The 17,586-nt window shown below is 41.4% G+C and overlaps 1 protein-coding gene across 1 annotated transcript in view; it reads right to left on the bottom strand.

Moving 5' to 3' along the window:
- LOC140724598 (uncharacterized) overlaps positions 1-17,586 on the bottom strand; it is a 234,717-nt gene that overhangs the window by 141,892 nt on the left and 75,239 nt on the right. Inside the window, exons 30-34 of the mRNA XM_073039023.1 lie at positions 17,318-17,443; positions 16,429-16,562; positions 7,981-8,148; positions 5,425-5,607; positions 3,970-4,106 (exon numbers count right to left, since the gene is read on the bottom strand). Of these exons, the coding sequence (XP_072895124.1) occupies positions 3,970-4,106; positions 5,425-5,607; positions 7,981-8,148; positions 16,429-16,562; positions 17,318-17,443 (748 nt within the window). The remainder of the gene's footprint in view (positions 1-3,969; positions 4,107-5,424; positions 5,608-7,980; positions 8,149-16,428; positions 16,563-17,317; positions 17,444-17,586) is intronic.

Below are 17,586 nucleotides of genomic sequence, written 5' to 3'. Positions count from 1 at the left end.
TTAAATGCCAAGAAATAGTAGTCACAAGTTAGATTTTTATTTCAATTGTTCTCCTTCACTTCAAATGATACAAATACAATAATGGCCAGGATTTTGGAGTCACTATAAACTTCGATGAAAACAGCATCAACTTGGAGAAACTGCTGGGGATTTCTTCTGTGAAGTGCCCTTCAAAATCATTGCCATTGTAAGTCTAACATCCTCTGAAATCGTCAAGACTACCCCATCCTCAAGATCACAAAATAATCAAATGAAAGCTTATGCTATATCCCTAGATAATCTGATCACCTACAAATATTTTGAAAGACTCCAAGAAAAGTTTAAAACATGTAACCAATCTGAAAAATCTAAATTAACATGCCATTCATTAAATGTTAATGAATGTTATAATAAAATTAAACACTTTATAAATAAGCAATTTAAACTCTCCTCTCTTGGTCTCTGACAACCATCCTCTTCTATTAAAATCAAAGAGGAAACGCCTGGCAAATCCTCTGATCTGAATTCAGGCTTTAATTAGATTGGCAGCGGGATAGATCATGAACAATGGAGAGGCTGGCAGGAAATTGGGAGATCATTCTGTAGGCAGCAAGGGAATATGTAATATTCAGGATAGTGGGGAACACATAAGGTGAAAGGAAAGAATGCTGTTTTAGATTGCATTGATTTTGATTTCAATGCAAAAGGCTTAACAGGTAAGGCAGGAGAACACGTGGTATGGATTGGTTCTCGGATATTATTGTCGTAACCAAAACATGGCTGAGAGAAGGACGTGATTAACAGCATAATGTTCCAGGATACAGATACTACAAGTGTGACGGAGGTATGGGCACAAGAAGAGGAGAGTTACCTCTTTAATAGAGAGGGCATGACAACAGTGCTTTGAGGGGATACTCCTGGGGGATCATCCAGTGAAGCTAAATGTGTAAAACATAAAAACGAGAAGGGGTCAGTTGTTATTTCTAAGTATTACCCATTTAACCTCACAGGATAATGTATAGAAGGTGCCTCGATAATCAATGGGAATTAGAGGAGCAGATGTTTAGAGGGACAGCAGACAGCTGTTAAAATGTTAGGGGCAAATTAATGGAAGATTTTAACTTCCCTAATATTGATTGGGCTTCCTTTTGTGCAAAGGGCTTGGATGGGATGGTACTTATAAAATGCATCCAAGAAGTTCCCTTAATCTATAAACAGAGTGCCCTAAGGGAGAAGGTGTAACAGTTGAGCTCGTCTTAGGGAATGAGGTAGACCAGATGACTGAATTGTTAGCCAGGGAGCACTTTGGGTCCAGTGACCATACATCATTTTAGTTCTAAAATATTTATGTTGAAAGATAGCGTGGCTCCACAGGCTAAGGTCCTAAACTGAAGCTGGACCAGTCTTGCAGGAATGACACTGGATCTTATAGAGATTGATTGAGTGAGACTTTTTTGTTGGTTAGAGGATGAGAGGATGAATAGGAGATTTTTTTAAAGTGTGATATTAAGAGTCCAGGAGCAGCATGTTTCTGTTAAAGTGGAGGGCAAGGCTGACAAGTTCAAGAAACCATAGCTGATGGAAGATATGGAGGTTCTGGTCAGGAAAAGGAAGGAGGCAATTAAGAACCAGTGAAATCCCTCAATGATCATAAGTGTAGGAATACACTTCAGAGAGAAGTCAGCAAAACAAGGGTATGAGATGAATCTGACAAGCAAAGTTAAGAAAAATTCCAAGAGATTCTATAATTAGATAAAGAGTGAAAGTGTGGCCAGGGCAAGAATAGATTCTCTTAAAGTTCAGCATGGCCATCAATGAGTGGAGCTACAGGAGACTGGTGAAATTTTGAATGAATATTTCTCAATACTATTCATCAGATAAATAATGGATGCTATAGAAATGAGGAAAGTAAGTGATGTTGTCCTGGACTGCATTCAAATTACCAGGGAGGAGTGTTTGGAAGCTTTAAAATGCATTAAGACGGATAAATAACCTGACCGAGTGCATCCTGTGGGAAGTTATTGCTGAAATCCTTACATAGATATTTGCTTCGTCTTTAACTACAGATGAAGTTCCAGAACTTCACCAGTGGCTCAATTTAGTACAATTATTTAAGGAAGACAGCAAAAATAAGACAGGGAACTGCAAGCCAGTGATTCCAACATCAGTGGTGAGTATTTACTGGAGAAGCTACTGAGGGACAGGAAGTATCAACATTTGGATAGGTATGGTCTAATTAGGGATAGGCAGCATGGATTTGCGCATGGGAAATTGTGACGGATAAATTTGAAGGGACAGTTTTTGAAGGGATAATCCAGATGAGAGAACAGGGTATGGCAGTGTGTATATGGACTTTAGCAAGGGCTTTGACAATGGTAAGATAATCCGGAATGTTAGATTGTATGGGATACAGGAAGACATAGCAAACTGGATTCATAATTGGCTCAATGATAGGAAGTACAGGGTGATGGTAGATGGCTGCTTTTCGGACTAGGGACTTGTGACTATTACAGAGATAGATACTTTATTGATCCCACAGGAAATTACAGTGTCACAGTAGCATTACAAGTGCACAGATATACAAATATTAGAAGAGAAGTAAGAAAAAATAAAAAAAAATTACCTCAAACAGTCTAACAGAAGGGGGTCATCATTATAGTTTGACTGAGCATACAGCCTAATGGCCGAGGGTCAGAATGACGTCAGAGAGCGCTCTTTGGAGCAGTACACTTGTCATAGTCTATTAGTAAATTACTGTTACTAATGGTGTGCAGCAGAAGTTGGTGCTGCCACCTTTGTTATTTTCATAAATGATGTGGATATGCACAAACTATACAGTGCATGGTTACTTAATCTATGGACGATACTAAAATAGATGATTTTGTTGACAGTTAAGGCCACGAAAATTACAGAGGAATCTTGATCAACTATTTAGGTAGGCTGAAGATTAGTTTCAATTATTGCATTTTGGCAAGTAAATCAGGGATGGACTTATACAATGAATGGTAGGGTTCTGTGGAGTGTTATGAAATAGAGGGACTGAAAAGTACATGAATTTAGTTCACTGAAAGCAGTATTATAGGTAGACACTGTGGTGAAGAAGGAATTTGGCATAATGTCCTTCATCAATCAGAGCACTGAGTAGAGGAGTTGGAATGTTATGTTGCAGTTGTACAGAGTTTGGTGAGACAAGACTTGAGATATTGTAAACAGTTTTTGTACTCCTGTTATAGGAAAAATTGCAGCGAAGAGTCATGAAGGTGTTGGCAGGACCTGAGGAGAGTTTGATCTGGCTCAGGCTTCATTCCTTAGAATATGAGATTGATGGATGACCTTAGCAGGGTGTAGAAAATCATGAGTGGCTGAGCCAGGGTGAATCCACACAGTCTTTCTCCCAGGGAAGGGGAACTAAATGCTAGCGTGCAAAGGCTTAATGTGAGAGGTGAAAGGTTGAAAAGGGACCTGAAGGCAGCGTCTTCACGTTGAGGGTAGAGTGTTTATGGAATCAGCTGCAAGTGAAAGTGCTTGCGGCAGTTACAATATTAATATTTAAATGATGTTAGGATAGGTACATTGTTAGGAGAAGTTTAGAGATATGTAGGCCAAGCTTGGCGACTGGCTTGGTGGGTACTATGGTCACCATGGATGTGATGGGCTGAAGGCCCTGATTCTCTGCATCGTGAAGGATCTTTAGGTAATTATTTCATAAGTGCAGGGTAATCAACCCAAGTTCCCACGCCCTTGCAGTATTCTAGATTCATTTGGACATCAGAATAAGGCTTTCAGTATCATTTAAAATTGCTTACAGCAGCTTCAAAGTTCCTGTAATCAAACATGTGAAAATCCCGAAGATATCTCAGATTAGTAAAGAAATATTCTAGTTAATTGATAATGTCACTCTCATTAATATTGAAAATGCATGCCTGTGCTAACTGTATACATCTTAGAATTCTCTATTTTAATATACATTACAGATTGTGTTCTGTATACCTATAATATCCCATGAGAGCGTAATTACGCAGGGCAGGTCTTGCTGAAAATTTCCAGTTCATCCCACCATCTTTGAATTTAATTAAGCAGAAGGAGAAAATACCATCAGTTAATAAGACTGCTTGGTATGTATTGGTCTGAAAAAGAAAAAAAAAGTCATATTTATTATTCCATTAATGCATAATTATGATGACAATGAGTGAGTTCACACTAGATGGTTCCTGCTGCCCAGAAACACTCTCCATGGTGCCTGCACATCTACACTTGTGTGGAATCGGATACCGAGCAGATATTCTCAGCACACTCAGCTCCAGCAGCACTGGCTAAACAATGTTGGTCTGTGATGCTCTATCAATAACTCTAGGAGACTGGAAGTAAAGTAAATAACGAAAGGCTTTTATTAACAACAAAAACGGAGCACGACCATGTTGGATGACTGTGGGAGGAGCGGTGCCCCAATCACCTTCATACAGGGGTCTGTGGGAGGAGCCACAGGAGCAGTCAGCAGAGGGGCGTGTCCTGACAGGTATACATGGTTTACCACAGTCTGCGGACAGTATAGTGCTAGGCCCCCTCTGATATGACCTGATAAGCTTTGGCAGCTGACACGGTTGAAATGGTTGGGGGAGGTGGTGAGAAGATTTGGCAAGTGTGAAAATTGTTATTGATTTTCAAAGTTTTTAAATATCTCTGACATATCTAAACAAAACTATCGGAAGTGAATAACTAAGTAGTTCATGACAAAAAGTTGATTGCTTGTTTTATATATCAAGAGACCTAGAACCAATGTTAGCAGTTTTAAAAATAAGCTTTGGCCATTCAGAACTGGGATGAGAAGAATTTCTTCATCCAGAGAACAGTGAAATTTTGAAATTTTCTACCAAAGCGGGCTGTGGAGGTCAGGCTGCCGAATATATTCTAAACAGAAGTTAATGAATTTTAGGATATTAAGGAGAATGACTTTACTGAGAAAAATGGCACTAAAGTGAACTATGATCTTTTTGATTAGCTGAGAGGGGTGTGGGTTAAATTATCTACTCCTGCTATTCCTTACAGAATGTAGAACTGTACAGCACAGGAACACAGCATTCGGCAAACAAGTTTGTGCTGAACCAATTAAATTTGTAAGCAAAAGATCAACTAATCTCTTCTGCATACACAATGTCCACTTTTCCTCATATGTTCATGTCTAAACATCTCTTAAAAGTGCCTAATTTATCTGCCTTTACCACCACCTGGGGCTGTGAATTCCAGCTATCCACCATTCTTTATATAAAATCATTGTCCCTCACATCTCCTTTGATTTGCCCTTTCTCACCTTAAATGCATGCCCTAAATGGTCTTGCGTATTCTCAGTGGTGATGTGCAGGTCTCCCTCCCTTCTGACATATCTGAGCTCACTGAAACAATTTTTAAATATAGCCAGAAATGGAAATGAAATTGGTGAGTACATACCCCTTGAAGGTCCACATTTCTGTATCCAGTGAAAGGAAGCATATTTTCCCAGGTGATCCTGAGTGCCCACTTAGGCTGAAAAGTGATACCAATTTCTGACCCATACAATTCATTGATTTGATCTCCAAGGTCTTTCTGGAAATTCTGACTATGAGCATTTCTCCTTTCTTGAAAATCAAATGACTGAAATATTATTAAGAATGTTGTTAGTTTACCTCCACATTATATATCATGTAATGAAATATTTTATGAAACATGTAAAGTTTTGAACTCTGTTTTTATTCATTGTGATCAACAATTCATGTATGGCATGAGAGAAATAATGCACCACTGCCTAATGATTCACATAGCATTAAGTACACGGTGAAATAACATATGCATGCTGAACAGTGCTTCTGAAATTTGCTTCCATTTAAATCAGTGGAAAAGAATTTTAGAAGTTCGATATACATACATCGCTGTCTAGCTTGTTAGCTAGTTTGTTCCAATCATCAGGTGACACTGTGTTTCAGACAAAGTGGTCAGCAGCAGTGGGGCTCCACAGGGGACTGTCCTGTCTCCCTTTCTCTTAACCATCTACACCTCGGACTTCAACTACAACACAGAGTCTTGCCATCTTCAGAAGTTTTCTGATGACTCTGCCATAGTTGGACGCATCAGCAAGGGAGATGAGGCTGAGTACAGGGCTACGGTGGGAAACTTTGTCACATGGTGCGAGCAGAATCATCTGCAGCTTAATGTGAAAAAGACTTAAGGAGCTGGTGGTGGACTTGAGGAGGGCTAAGGCACCGGTGACCCCTGTTTCCATCCAAGGGGTCAGTGTGGACATAGTGGAGGATTACAAATACCTGGGGATACGAATGGACAATAAACTGGACTGGTCAAAGAACACTGAGGCTGTCTACAAGAAGGGTCAGAGCCGTCTCTATTTCCTGAGGAGACTGTGGTCCTTTAACATCTGCAGGACGATGCTGAGGATGTTCTATGAGTCTATGGTGGCTAGTGCTATCATGTTTGCTGTTGTGTGCTGGGGCAGCAGGCTGAGGGTAGCAGACACCAACAGAATCAAAAACTCCTTTGTAAGGCCAGTGGTGTTGTGGGGATGGAATGGGACTCTCTGACGGTGGTGTCTGTAAAGAGGATGCTGTCCAAGTTGCATGCCATCTTGGATAATGTCTCCCATCCACTCCATAATGTACTGGTTAGGCACAGGAGCACATTCAGCCAGAGACATTCCACCGAGGTGTAACTCTGAGCATCATAGGAAGTCATTCCTGCCTGTGGCCATCAAACTTCACAACTCCTCCCTCGGAGTGTCAGACGCCCTGAGCCAATAGGCTGGTCCTGGACTTATTTCCACTTGGCATTATTTACTTATTATTATTTAATTATTTATGGTTTTATATTGTTATATTTCTACACTATTCTTGATTGGTGCGGCTGTAACGAAACCCAATTTCCCTCGGGATCAATAAAGTATGTCTGTCTATTTTCTGAAGGAATTAGTTTAGCAAGCTGCACTACTATACCAGTAGAAAAAAATTGCTTTCAGGATGGTATGGGGAAAACAAATCCACCAAAAGAAGAAATAATTTGTTTGTATCTTAACAGTCATAGAATTTCACAAAGAAAACCCTTATATTTTTCCATAAAATATCCACTCCATTTCAGAATGGGAACAAACCAGCATGTCTATGCCAGTCAGGGGATGCCATCTGTATTAACCCAATCTCCCAGCTCTTGACCTTAGCCTTCTACCTCCATGTGATTCAAGTGCTCACCCAGACATCTCTTTCATGAGTGCCTCAGCTTTCCTGACCTCTCTGCAGCAGTGCATTCCCAGAACTCACTGTTCATTGGTTGAAAATGATCCCTCAGATCATCTCAAAACTACTTTCCCCTACCGTAAAAAAATCAAAGTTCTCCAGATTTATTCAGGCTTCCTACTGTCAACTCTATCTCTGCCTCTCATATATATTTTTTTATTAATCATGTACCTTCTTAACCTCCTCCACTCCAGGGAAATTAGACCTACTTTCTGAAGTCTCTCCTCAACACCAAGACATACCTTGCTTATCCCGATTTTGGGATTCTATTCCCCCTTTATATGTGTCTACTGAGATCCTCCTTCTCCACAAGACATGTTCAAGTCTGCTTCCAAACACCCCCACTTCAGATCATGAGCCCATCCATCGCCTTTCCTCCTAACTGCAGCTCAATAATGCCAATAATATTGCTGATCTGTGCCAATGGCAGCCTTTGAGCCCAGCCTCATCAGTCAAAAGCTGTGTTACACAAAGGACTACAGAACTACACAATGCCTGTTTTTCTTTTACAATCAACGCTATTGATTGAAGCAGAACTTCGATGCAATGGCAGAAACCCTTTAGAGTGCAGTGTCATTTCTAGACAAAAGTATTTTTTGTAATAGTTTCTTCCATATATATATTATAAGGGGAGCTCCAGCAAGTTTTAAAGCATCGCAGACTCATTCACATCTACTCAAATAGTTAGAAAAGTAATTTCTACTGAAAGGTGAACTTTGTTCTTCCATACCTGGTAGTATATATTTCCCATTCCTCTTCTCATGTCTGCATCATCCCAGAAAACAGCAATCATTGATGGTGGTCTATAATAAAATCTTGTGAATGCCCAGAATGGAGTTGAGTAGATATACTGTATATAACTGTTCCTTTGAAATGTAATCAGCCCATTATCTGAAAACTGTACAAAGACAATTTGTTACACCATTTTGCTTTAGATGTAAACAAACAAAAATCATTGCTACTGTTGGTGGGGATGACTGACTAGGGGCGAGCCACGGTGGCAGGGCCTCTGGCACCGAGTCTGACCCTGAGATGCAGAACAGTGGGACGCAGAAGAGGAGAGCTGCTGTCACTGGGGACTCTATAAGTCAGGGGAGCAGCCAGGAGAGTTTGTGGATGTGAGAAGGACACCTGCATGGTTTGTTGCCTCCTGGATGCCAAGGTCCGGGATGCCTCTGACCGGGTGCACGACATCCTGGTACAAGAGGGAAAGCAACCAGAAGTTGTGATACATGTTGATACCAACGATGTAGGCAGGAAGAGAGATGAGGTCCTAAAGTGTGAGTTTCGGGAACTAAGCAGAAGGCTGAAGAACAGGACCTCAAGGGTGGCGTTCTCAGGATTGCTGCCAGTGCTACGTGATAGTGATGGTAAGAATTGGAGGAGATGGCAGTTGAATGCATGGCTGAGGAGTTGGTGCAGGGGGCAGGGTTTTAGATTTTTGGATCATTGGGATCTCTTCTGGGGAAGGTGAGACCTGTACAGGTTGGATGGGTTGCACCTGAACTCGAGGGGGAGCAATATCCTTGCAGGTAGGTTTGCTAGCATGGTTCAGGAGGGTTTAAACTAATTTGCAGGGGGGATGGGACCCGGAGCGATAGAGCAGTGGAGGAAGTAAAGCCAGATCTAACATATAGAGAGGCTTTGAGAAAAGAAAAACAGAATAAAGGGTGTAAAGATAATAAGGTAGAAGGACTAAAGTATGTGGACTTCAATGCAAGAAGCATCAGGAACAAAGGTGATGAACTGAGAGCTTGGATACATACATGGAATTATGATGTAGAGGCCACTACGGAGACTTGGCTGGCACCAGGGCAGGAATGGATTCTCAATATTCCTGGAATTCAGTGCTTTAAAAGGGATAGAGAGAGGGGAAAAAGGGGAGGAGGGGTGGCATTACTGGTCAGGGATATTATTACAGCTACAGAAAGGGTGGGTAATGTAGCAGGATCCTCTTTTGAGTCAGTATGGGTAAGAGTCAGGAACAGGAAGGGAGCAGTTACTCTACTGGGGGTATTCTATAGGCCCCCTGGTAGCAGCAGAGATACCAAGGAGCAGATTGGGAGGCAGATTTTGGAAAGGTGCCAAAGTAACAGAGTTGCTATCATGGGTGACTTTAACTTCCCTAATATTGATTGGCACCTGATTAGTTCCAATGGTTTAGACAGGGCAGAGTTTGTTAAGTGTGTCCAGGATGGATTCATATCACAGTATTTTGACAGGCCAACTTGGGGGAATGCCATAACAGATCTAGTATTAGGTAATGAACTGGGTCAGGTCACAGATCTGTCAGTGGGTGAGCATCTGGGGGACAGTGATCACCGCCCCCTGACCTTTAGCATTATCATGGAAAAAGATAGAATCAGAGAGGACAGGAACATCTTTAATTGGGGAAGGGCAAATTATGAAGCTATAAGGCTAGAACTTGCAGGTGTGAATTGGGATGATGTTTTTGCAGGGAAATGTACTATGGACCTGTGGTCGATGTTTAAGGATCTCTTGCAGGATGTTAGGGATAAATTTGTCCCGGTGAGGAAGATAAAGAATGGTAGGGTGAAGGAACCATGGGTGACAAGTGAGGTGGAAAATCTAGTCAGGTGGAAGAAGGCAACATACATGAGGTTTAGGAAGCAAGATTCAGATGGGTCGATTGAGGAATATAGGGTAGCAAGAAAGGAGCTTAAGAAGGGGCTGAGAAGAGCAAAAAGGGGGCATGAGAAGGCCTTGGCAAGTAGGGTAAAGGAAAACCCCAAGGCATTCTTTAATTACGTGAAGAACAAAAGGATGACAGGAGTGAAGGTAGGATCGATTAGAGATAAAGGTGGGAAGATGTGTCTGGAGGCTGTGGAAGTGAGTGAGGTTCTCACTCAGTGAGTACTTCTCTTCGGTATTCACCAATGAGAGGGAACTTAATGATGGTGAGGACAATATGAGTGAGGTTGATGTTCTGGAGCATGTTGATATTAAGGAAGAGGAGGTGTTGGAGTTGTTAAAATACGTTAGGACGGTTAAGTCCCCGGGGCCTGACAGAATATTCCCCAGGCTGCTCCACGAGGTGAGGGAAGAGATTACTGAGCCTCTGGCTAGGATCTTTATGTCCTCGTTGTCCACGGGAATGGTACCAGAGGATTGGAGGGAGGCGAATGCTGTCCCCTTGTTCAAAAAAGGTAGTAGGGATAGTCCAGGTAATTATAGACCAGTGAGCTTTATGTCTGTGGTGGGAAAGCTGTTGGTAAAGATTCTTAGAAATAGGATCTATGGGCATTCAGATAATCATGGTCTGATCAGGGACAGTCAGCATGGCTTTGTGAAGGGCAGATTGTGTCTAACAAGCCTGATAGAGTCCTTTGAGGAGGTGACCAAGTATATAGATGAGGGTAGTGCAGTGGATGTGATCTACATGGATTTTAGTAAGGCATTTGATAAGGTTTCACACAGTAGGCTTTTTCAGAAAGTCAAAAAGCATGGGATGCAGGGAAATTTGGACAGGTGGATTCAGAATTGGCTTGCCTGCAGAAAGCAGAGGGTCATGGTGGAGGGAGTACATTCGGATTGGGGGGGTTGTGACTAGTGGTATCCCACAAGGATCGGTTCTGGGACCTCCACTTTTTGTGATTTTTATTAAAGACCTGGATGTGGGGGTAGAAGGGTGGGTTGGCAAGTTTGCAGATGACACAAAGGTTGGTGGAGTTGTGGATATTGTGGAGGATTGTCAAAGATTGCAAAGAGACATTGATAAGGATGCAGAAGTGGGCTGAGAAGTGGCAGATGGAGTTCAACCCGGAGAAGTGTGAGGTGGTACACTTTGGAAGAACAAACTCCAAGGCAGAGTACAAAGTAAATGGCAGGATACTTGGGAGTGTGGAGGAGCAGAGTGATCTGGGGGTACGTGTCCACAGATCCCTGAAAGTTGCCTCACAGGTAGATAGGGCAGTTAAGAAAGCTTATGGGGTGTTAACTTTTGTAAGTCGAGGGATAGAGTTTAAGAGTCGCGAGGTAATGATGCAGCTCTATAAAACTCTGGTTAGGCCACAGTTAGAGTACTATGTCCAGTTCTGGTCACCTCACTATAGGAAGGATGTGGAAGCATTGGAAAGGATACAGAGGAGATTTACCAGGATGCTGCCTGGTTTAGAGAGTATGCATTATGATCAGAGATTAAGGGAGCTAGGGCTTTACTCTCTGGAGAGAAGGAAGATGAGAGGAGACATGATAGAGGTATACAAAATATTAGGAGGAATAGATAGAGTGGACAGCCAGCGCCTCTTCCCCAGGGCACCAATGCTCAATACAAGAGGACATGGCTTTAAGGTAAGGGGAGGAAAGTACAAGGGGGATATTAGAGGAAGGTTTTTCATTCAGAGAGTGGTTGGTGCGTGGAATGCACTGCCTGAGTCAGTGGTGGAAGTAGATACACTAGTGAAATTTAAGAGACTACTAGACAGGTATATAGAGGAATTGAAGATGGGGGGTTATATGCGAGGCAGGGTTTAAGGGTCGGCACAACATTGTGGGCTGAAGGGCCTGTACTGTGCTGTACTATTTTATGTTCTATGTTATTTTGAGATATACTTCCTAAAGAACCATCAGAATTACTATTGCTATGAATACAGACAGGAATAGCTTACATTGCTCTAGGTAGTTAAAACCCCACAAAATTATTGTCCTTTTTTTGTCAGCACAGGAAAGGACACCCATCCAGTCTTTTCTATGGATGCAACCAGTAACATCACTAAAGGCCGAAAGTAGTTTTGACTTCATGTTCCACTTGAGCAATGGCTGCAAATTTACCTCTAGATCAATCCATCCAGGGCCAGGAGGGCATCTGGTTAATTACTTAGTGTTCACAACTGGAATCTAGCCAACATCGTTTTCCTCATTCCTAGCAATTACTATCTTGCTGGGAATTCACATAGCAGAAACTAACATTAGAGTCTGTACTGATGGAGTTGGTCAACTCATTGTTTATCACCTCACTTTGCAAAATACTGCAATTGATTAAGTAAGACAAGGTTACAGCAAATAAACCAGTTGCAATCCACTACTTTTTTTTCTCCCTGTCATTCACTTTGCTGTATTTTTCTAGATATCTGGCAGCAAACATTATAGACAATAGGTGCAGAAGTAGACCATTCGGCCCTTCGAGCCTGCACCGCCATTCTGAGATCATGGCTGATCATCTACTATCAATACCCGGTTCCTGCCTTGTCCCCATATCCCTTGATTCCCCTATCCATAAGATACCTATCTAGCTCCTTCTTGAAAGCATCCAGAGAATTGGCCTCCACTGCCTTCTGAGGCAGTGCATTCCACACCCCCACAACTCTCTGGGAGAAGAAGTTTTTCCTTAACTCTGTCCTAAATGAACTACCCCTTATTCTTAAACCATGCCCTCTGGTACTGGACTCTCCCAGCATCTGGAGCATATTTCCTGCCTCTATCTTGTCCAATCCCTTAATAATCTTATATGTTGCAATCAGATCCCCTCTCAATCTCCTTAATTCCAGCGTGTACAAGCCCAGTCTCTCTAACCTCTCTGCGTAAGACGGTCCGGACATCCCAGGAATTAACCTTCTGAATCTACGCTGCACTTCCTCTACAGCCAGGATGTCCTTCCTTAACCCTGGAGACCAAAACTGTACACAATACTCCAGGTGTGGTCTCACCAGGGCCCTGTACAAATGCAAAAGGATTTCCTTGCTCTTGTACTCAATTCCCTTTGTAATAAAGGCCAACATTCCATTAGTCTTCTTCACTGCCTGCTGCACTTGCTCATTCACCTTCAGTGACTGATGAACAAGGACTCCTAGATCTCTTTGTATTTCTCCCTTACCTAACTACACTGTTCAGATAATAACCTGCCTTCCTGTTCTTACTCCCAAAGTGGATAACCTCACACTTATTCACATTAAATGTCATCTGCCAAGTATCTGCCCATTCACCCAGCCTATCCAAGTCACCTGAATTCTCCTAATATCCTCATCACATGTCACACTGCCACCCAGCTTGGTATCATCAGCAAACTTGCTGATGTTATTCTCAATGCCTTCATCTAAATCGTTGATGTAAATCATAAACAGCTGTGCTCCCAATACCGAGCCCTGTGGCAACCCACTAGTCACCACCTGCCATTCCGAGAAACACCCATTCACCGCTACCCTTTGCTTTCTATCTGCCAACCAGTTTTCTATCCATATCAATATCTTCCCCCCCAATGCCATGAGCTCTGATTTTACCCACCAATGTCCTATGTGGGACCTTATCAATTGCCTTCTGAAAATCGAGGTACACTACATCCACTGTATCTCCCTTGTCTAATCCTGGTTACATCCTCGAAAAACTCCAATAAATTAGTCAAGCATGATTTGCCCTTGGTAAATCCAAGCTGGCTTAGCCCAATCCTATCACTGCTATCTAGATATGCCACTATTTCATCATTGATAATGGACTCTAGCATCTTCCCCACTACTGATGTTAGGCTGACAGGACGATTGTTTTCTCCCTCCCTCCTTTCTTAAAAAGTGGGATAACATTAGCCATTCTCCAATCCTCAGGAACTGATCCTGAATCTAAGGAACTTGGAAAATGATTACCAATGCATCCGCAATTTCCAGAGTCACCTCCTTTAGTACCCTAGGATGCAGACCATCTGGACCTGGGGATTTGTTAGCCTTCAGTCCCATCAGTCTAGTCATCATCGTTTCCTTCCTAATGTCAATCTGTTTCATTTCCTTTGTTACCCTATGTCCTTGGCCCATCCATACATCTGGGAGATTGCTTGTGTCTTCCCTAGTGAAGACAGATCTAAAGTACTTATTAAATTCTTCTGCCATTTCTCTGTTTCCCATAACAATTTCACCCAATTCATTCTTCAAGGGCCCAACATTGTTCTTAACTATCTTCTTTCTCTTCACATACCTAAAAAAGCTTTTGCTATCCTCCTTTATATTCCCGGCTAGCTTGCGTTTATAGCTCATTTTTTTCTCCCCGTATTGCCTTTTTAGTTAAGTTCTGTTGTTCCTTAAAAATTTCCCAATCATCTGTCTTCCCACTCACCTTAGCTCTGTCGTACTTCTTTTTTTTTAATGCTATGCAATCACTGACTTCCTTTGTCAACCACTGTGGCCCCTTTCCCCCCTTTGAATCCTTCCTTCTCCGGGGTATGAACTGATTTTGCACCTTGTGCATTATTCCCAAGAATACCTGCCATTGCTGTTCCACTGTCTTTTCTGCTAGGATATCCGTCCATTTAACTTTGGCCAGCTCCTCCCTCATGGCTCCATAGTCTCCTTGTTCAACTGCAACACTGACACCTCTGATCTGCCCTTATCCTTCTCAAATTGCAGATAAAAACTTATCATATTATGGTCACTACCTCCTAATGGCTCCTTTACTTCAATATCGCTTATCAAATTCTGTTCATTACACAAGACTAAATCCAGAATAGCCTTGTCCCTGGTCGGCTCTCGTACAAGCTGTTCCAAGAATGCATCCCATAGGCACTCTACAAACTCCCTATCCTGGGGTCCAGCACCAACCTGATTCTCCCAGTTCACCTGCATGTTGAAATCCCCCATAACTACTGCGACATTACCTTTGCCACATGCCAATGTTAACTCCCTATTCAACTTGCACCCAATATCCATGCTACTGTTTGGGGGCCTGTAGACAACACCCATTAGGGTCTCTTTGCCCTTACTGTTCCTCAGTTCTATCCACACAGACTCTACTTCTCCTGATCCTATGTCCCCCCCCTTGCAAAGGACTGAATCTCATTCCTCACCAACAGGGCCACCCCACCCCCTCTGCCCACATTTCTGTCCCTATGATAGCACGTATACCCTTGTACATTCATTTCCCAGGTCTGATCTCCCTGCAGCCATGTCTCCGTTATCCCAACAACATCATTGTTACCCATTCACACCTGAGCTTCAAGCTCATCCGCCTTATTTCTGACACTTTGTGCATTCAGATATAGAATTTTTAGCACATTTCTCCTCTCTCTGTTTAAATCACTGCTTATTGTGCTTAACCCAGCTCCCCAAACTCCCATTGGGCTATACGCCCCTTGGATTTTGTTGTCCTTCCTAAATTTACTTATTCTTTCTGCACATTTAACTCCATGTTCCGTCAGACCATCCCTCTGTACATGCGTCCTCCTTATCGCTTGTTCCGCCTCACCTTTCTCTACTACACACTTAATATTCCAGAACCGTGTAGTCCCCACCTGTCCTTTATTCTTCATCTCGCTATCCTCTCTCACATTCTGGATCCCCGCCCCCTGCAAATTTAGTTTAACCCCCCCCCCGCGAGCAGCACTAGCAAATTATTTCAGATGAGGTAAATCTGGCAGATTTGAAAGAGATGCTGTAAGTTAAATGCAGTGTTTATTACAACAGATAGGAGGTGATGTAACCAAAGGACAGTTTTTAAAAATAATTGTCTGAATCTCCAGGATGCAAATGAGGAAAATTAATTTTATTTATCATCCTTCAAATTTGAAAAAAAAAGCTGGAAACATTTTATATTAGCTATAAGTCATGAAATAGATTGAAAATTGACAAGGGGACAATTGCATGGATAGACAGAAAGAGCGGATGAGTAAGATATTGGGTGACGCTTTCACACTGGCTGTGGACTCAGGAAAGGTTGACTGTTCTTTTTCTGTGCCATATGCTTATGTGACAACTAATACAGAAAGAGGAAGTAGGTTGAGTCATTTATCTATACTTAGCATTCTACAAGCATGTATCGCTTTCAAATGCCAGTAGATCATATTTAGAACAGGGAAACCTCTGTTACCTAAGGCTAAGGTTAATATTGGCATCAGTGCATGTTCTAATTGCCATATTTTGTGCCAATCATATATCCGCTATCATTGTGTGGTTTACATAAATCAGCTTCGATAATCAATGGATGACTGGGAAGCATAAGACAGAGGTCCATGAGAACACAAGAGACTGCTCTGCCATCTGCTACCTCTTCTACTGACCTCATTTCTTCAAAGGGAAAGAGTTATATTGTAAAATTAAGATTTAACCATGCTTTGGAATAGCTTTTATTTTTTAATTGTGATTCACTGAGTACATTGGCTGAGCTGATACATAACTAGGCCACCAAATGAGACTACAGCTTGCATTGCAAAAATAACTGTTTAAAATCAAAATCTTAAGCATACGTATAATCTGTAGTAAAAGGTATCATCGAATGGAAAGCCAGTTGGGATGTTGATGGTTGGAGAATTTAAGTCCCGTGCCAGGCCACTGATTCTTCTATCTCCGTATTGTGTTCCATATTTAAACAGTCGTTTCTCTGTTTCAAAGAAATTGGATAACTGTGCCATTTAAATTCAACTATAAATATGTTCAAAAACAATACATGGCAAATGCTGAAAATCTTAAATTAACATAGAAAACTGAGAAACTACTCAGCAGGTCAGGCAACATCTCCAAAGATCTTAACTGACCCATTGAGTATTTGATCTTTTTTTTTGCATTTACCTTTACATAATTGTTATAAAATTGCATTGAACAGTAAACCTTTACTTAATGTTAATATTTTTAATTGCTGACAGAATTAATTATGAATTGCTGAATAAAGGGAAGTGGTCTCCTATTGAACAGTACTTGAATGGAATTTCATGGAAAACATGACTTCTGTACTGATTGTTAAATGATCTTTTCTTGGTTATTTTATTACAAAACTAGCATACAATTTGGATCATTGCTATAGCATATATAAATGAATGCATAATATACTGTGGCACTGCTGATACGCTGTCGCCACACAACTCCAGGAACTTTGGTTCAGTTCTGACTCTTTGATCTGTCTGTATTATTTTGTTTACTTGTTCTCCTATTGCCATTTAACTTAGGGTGCATTTTGGGACATCAACTTCAAAACCTTATAATTTGAATAATCAAAACCAAAATGTTTGAAAACTTTGCATGCAGGTATTTCTTCAGTATATAGAAATTACACTTTACAGAAAATACCTGCTATCAAGAATTTAAACACTGAAAACATAGCTTTCCAATAGTTATGTCAATTTTCCAATGAAACTGTACCTCTGCAGATGATTCCATCTCCTTCATACCCTTCTTTACACGAGCACATGAAAGATCCCATTTTATTTGTACAGGTTCCACCACGCCGGTCACAATTGTCAGTTTTAAGGAGACACTCATCCACATCTGAATTGGAAAATAATGCTTTGAACAACTTAAAATTTTAAGATTAAAAATTCTTTGATTTATGTTTAATATATGAAAGGTCAGACAAAGTAATGATCAAAATATTTATGTCCCATATTCCAGACACAAGGGATTCTACAGAT

This window comes from Hemitrygon akajei, chromosome 3, assembly GCF_048418815.1.
Source record: "Hemitrygon akajei chromosome 3, sHemAka1.3, whole genome shotgun sequence".
In the NCBI taxonomy this organism is placed as follows: Eukaryota; Metazoa; Chordata; class Chondrichthyes; order Myliobatiformes; family Dasyatidae; genus Hemitrygon; species Hemitrygon akajei.
Note: the sequence above shows the minus strand (reverse complement) of the source record. Positions and strands in the feature narration are given on the sequence as shown.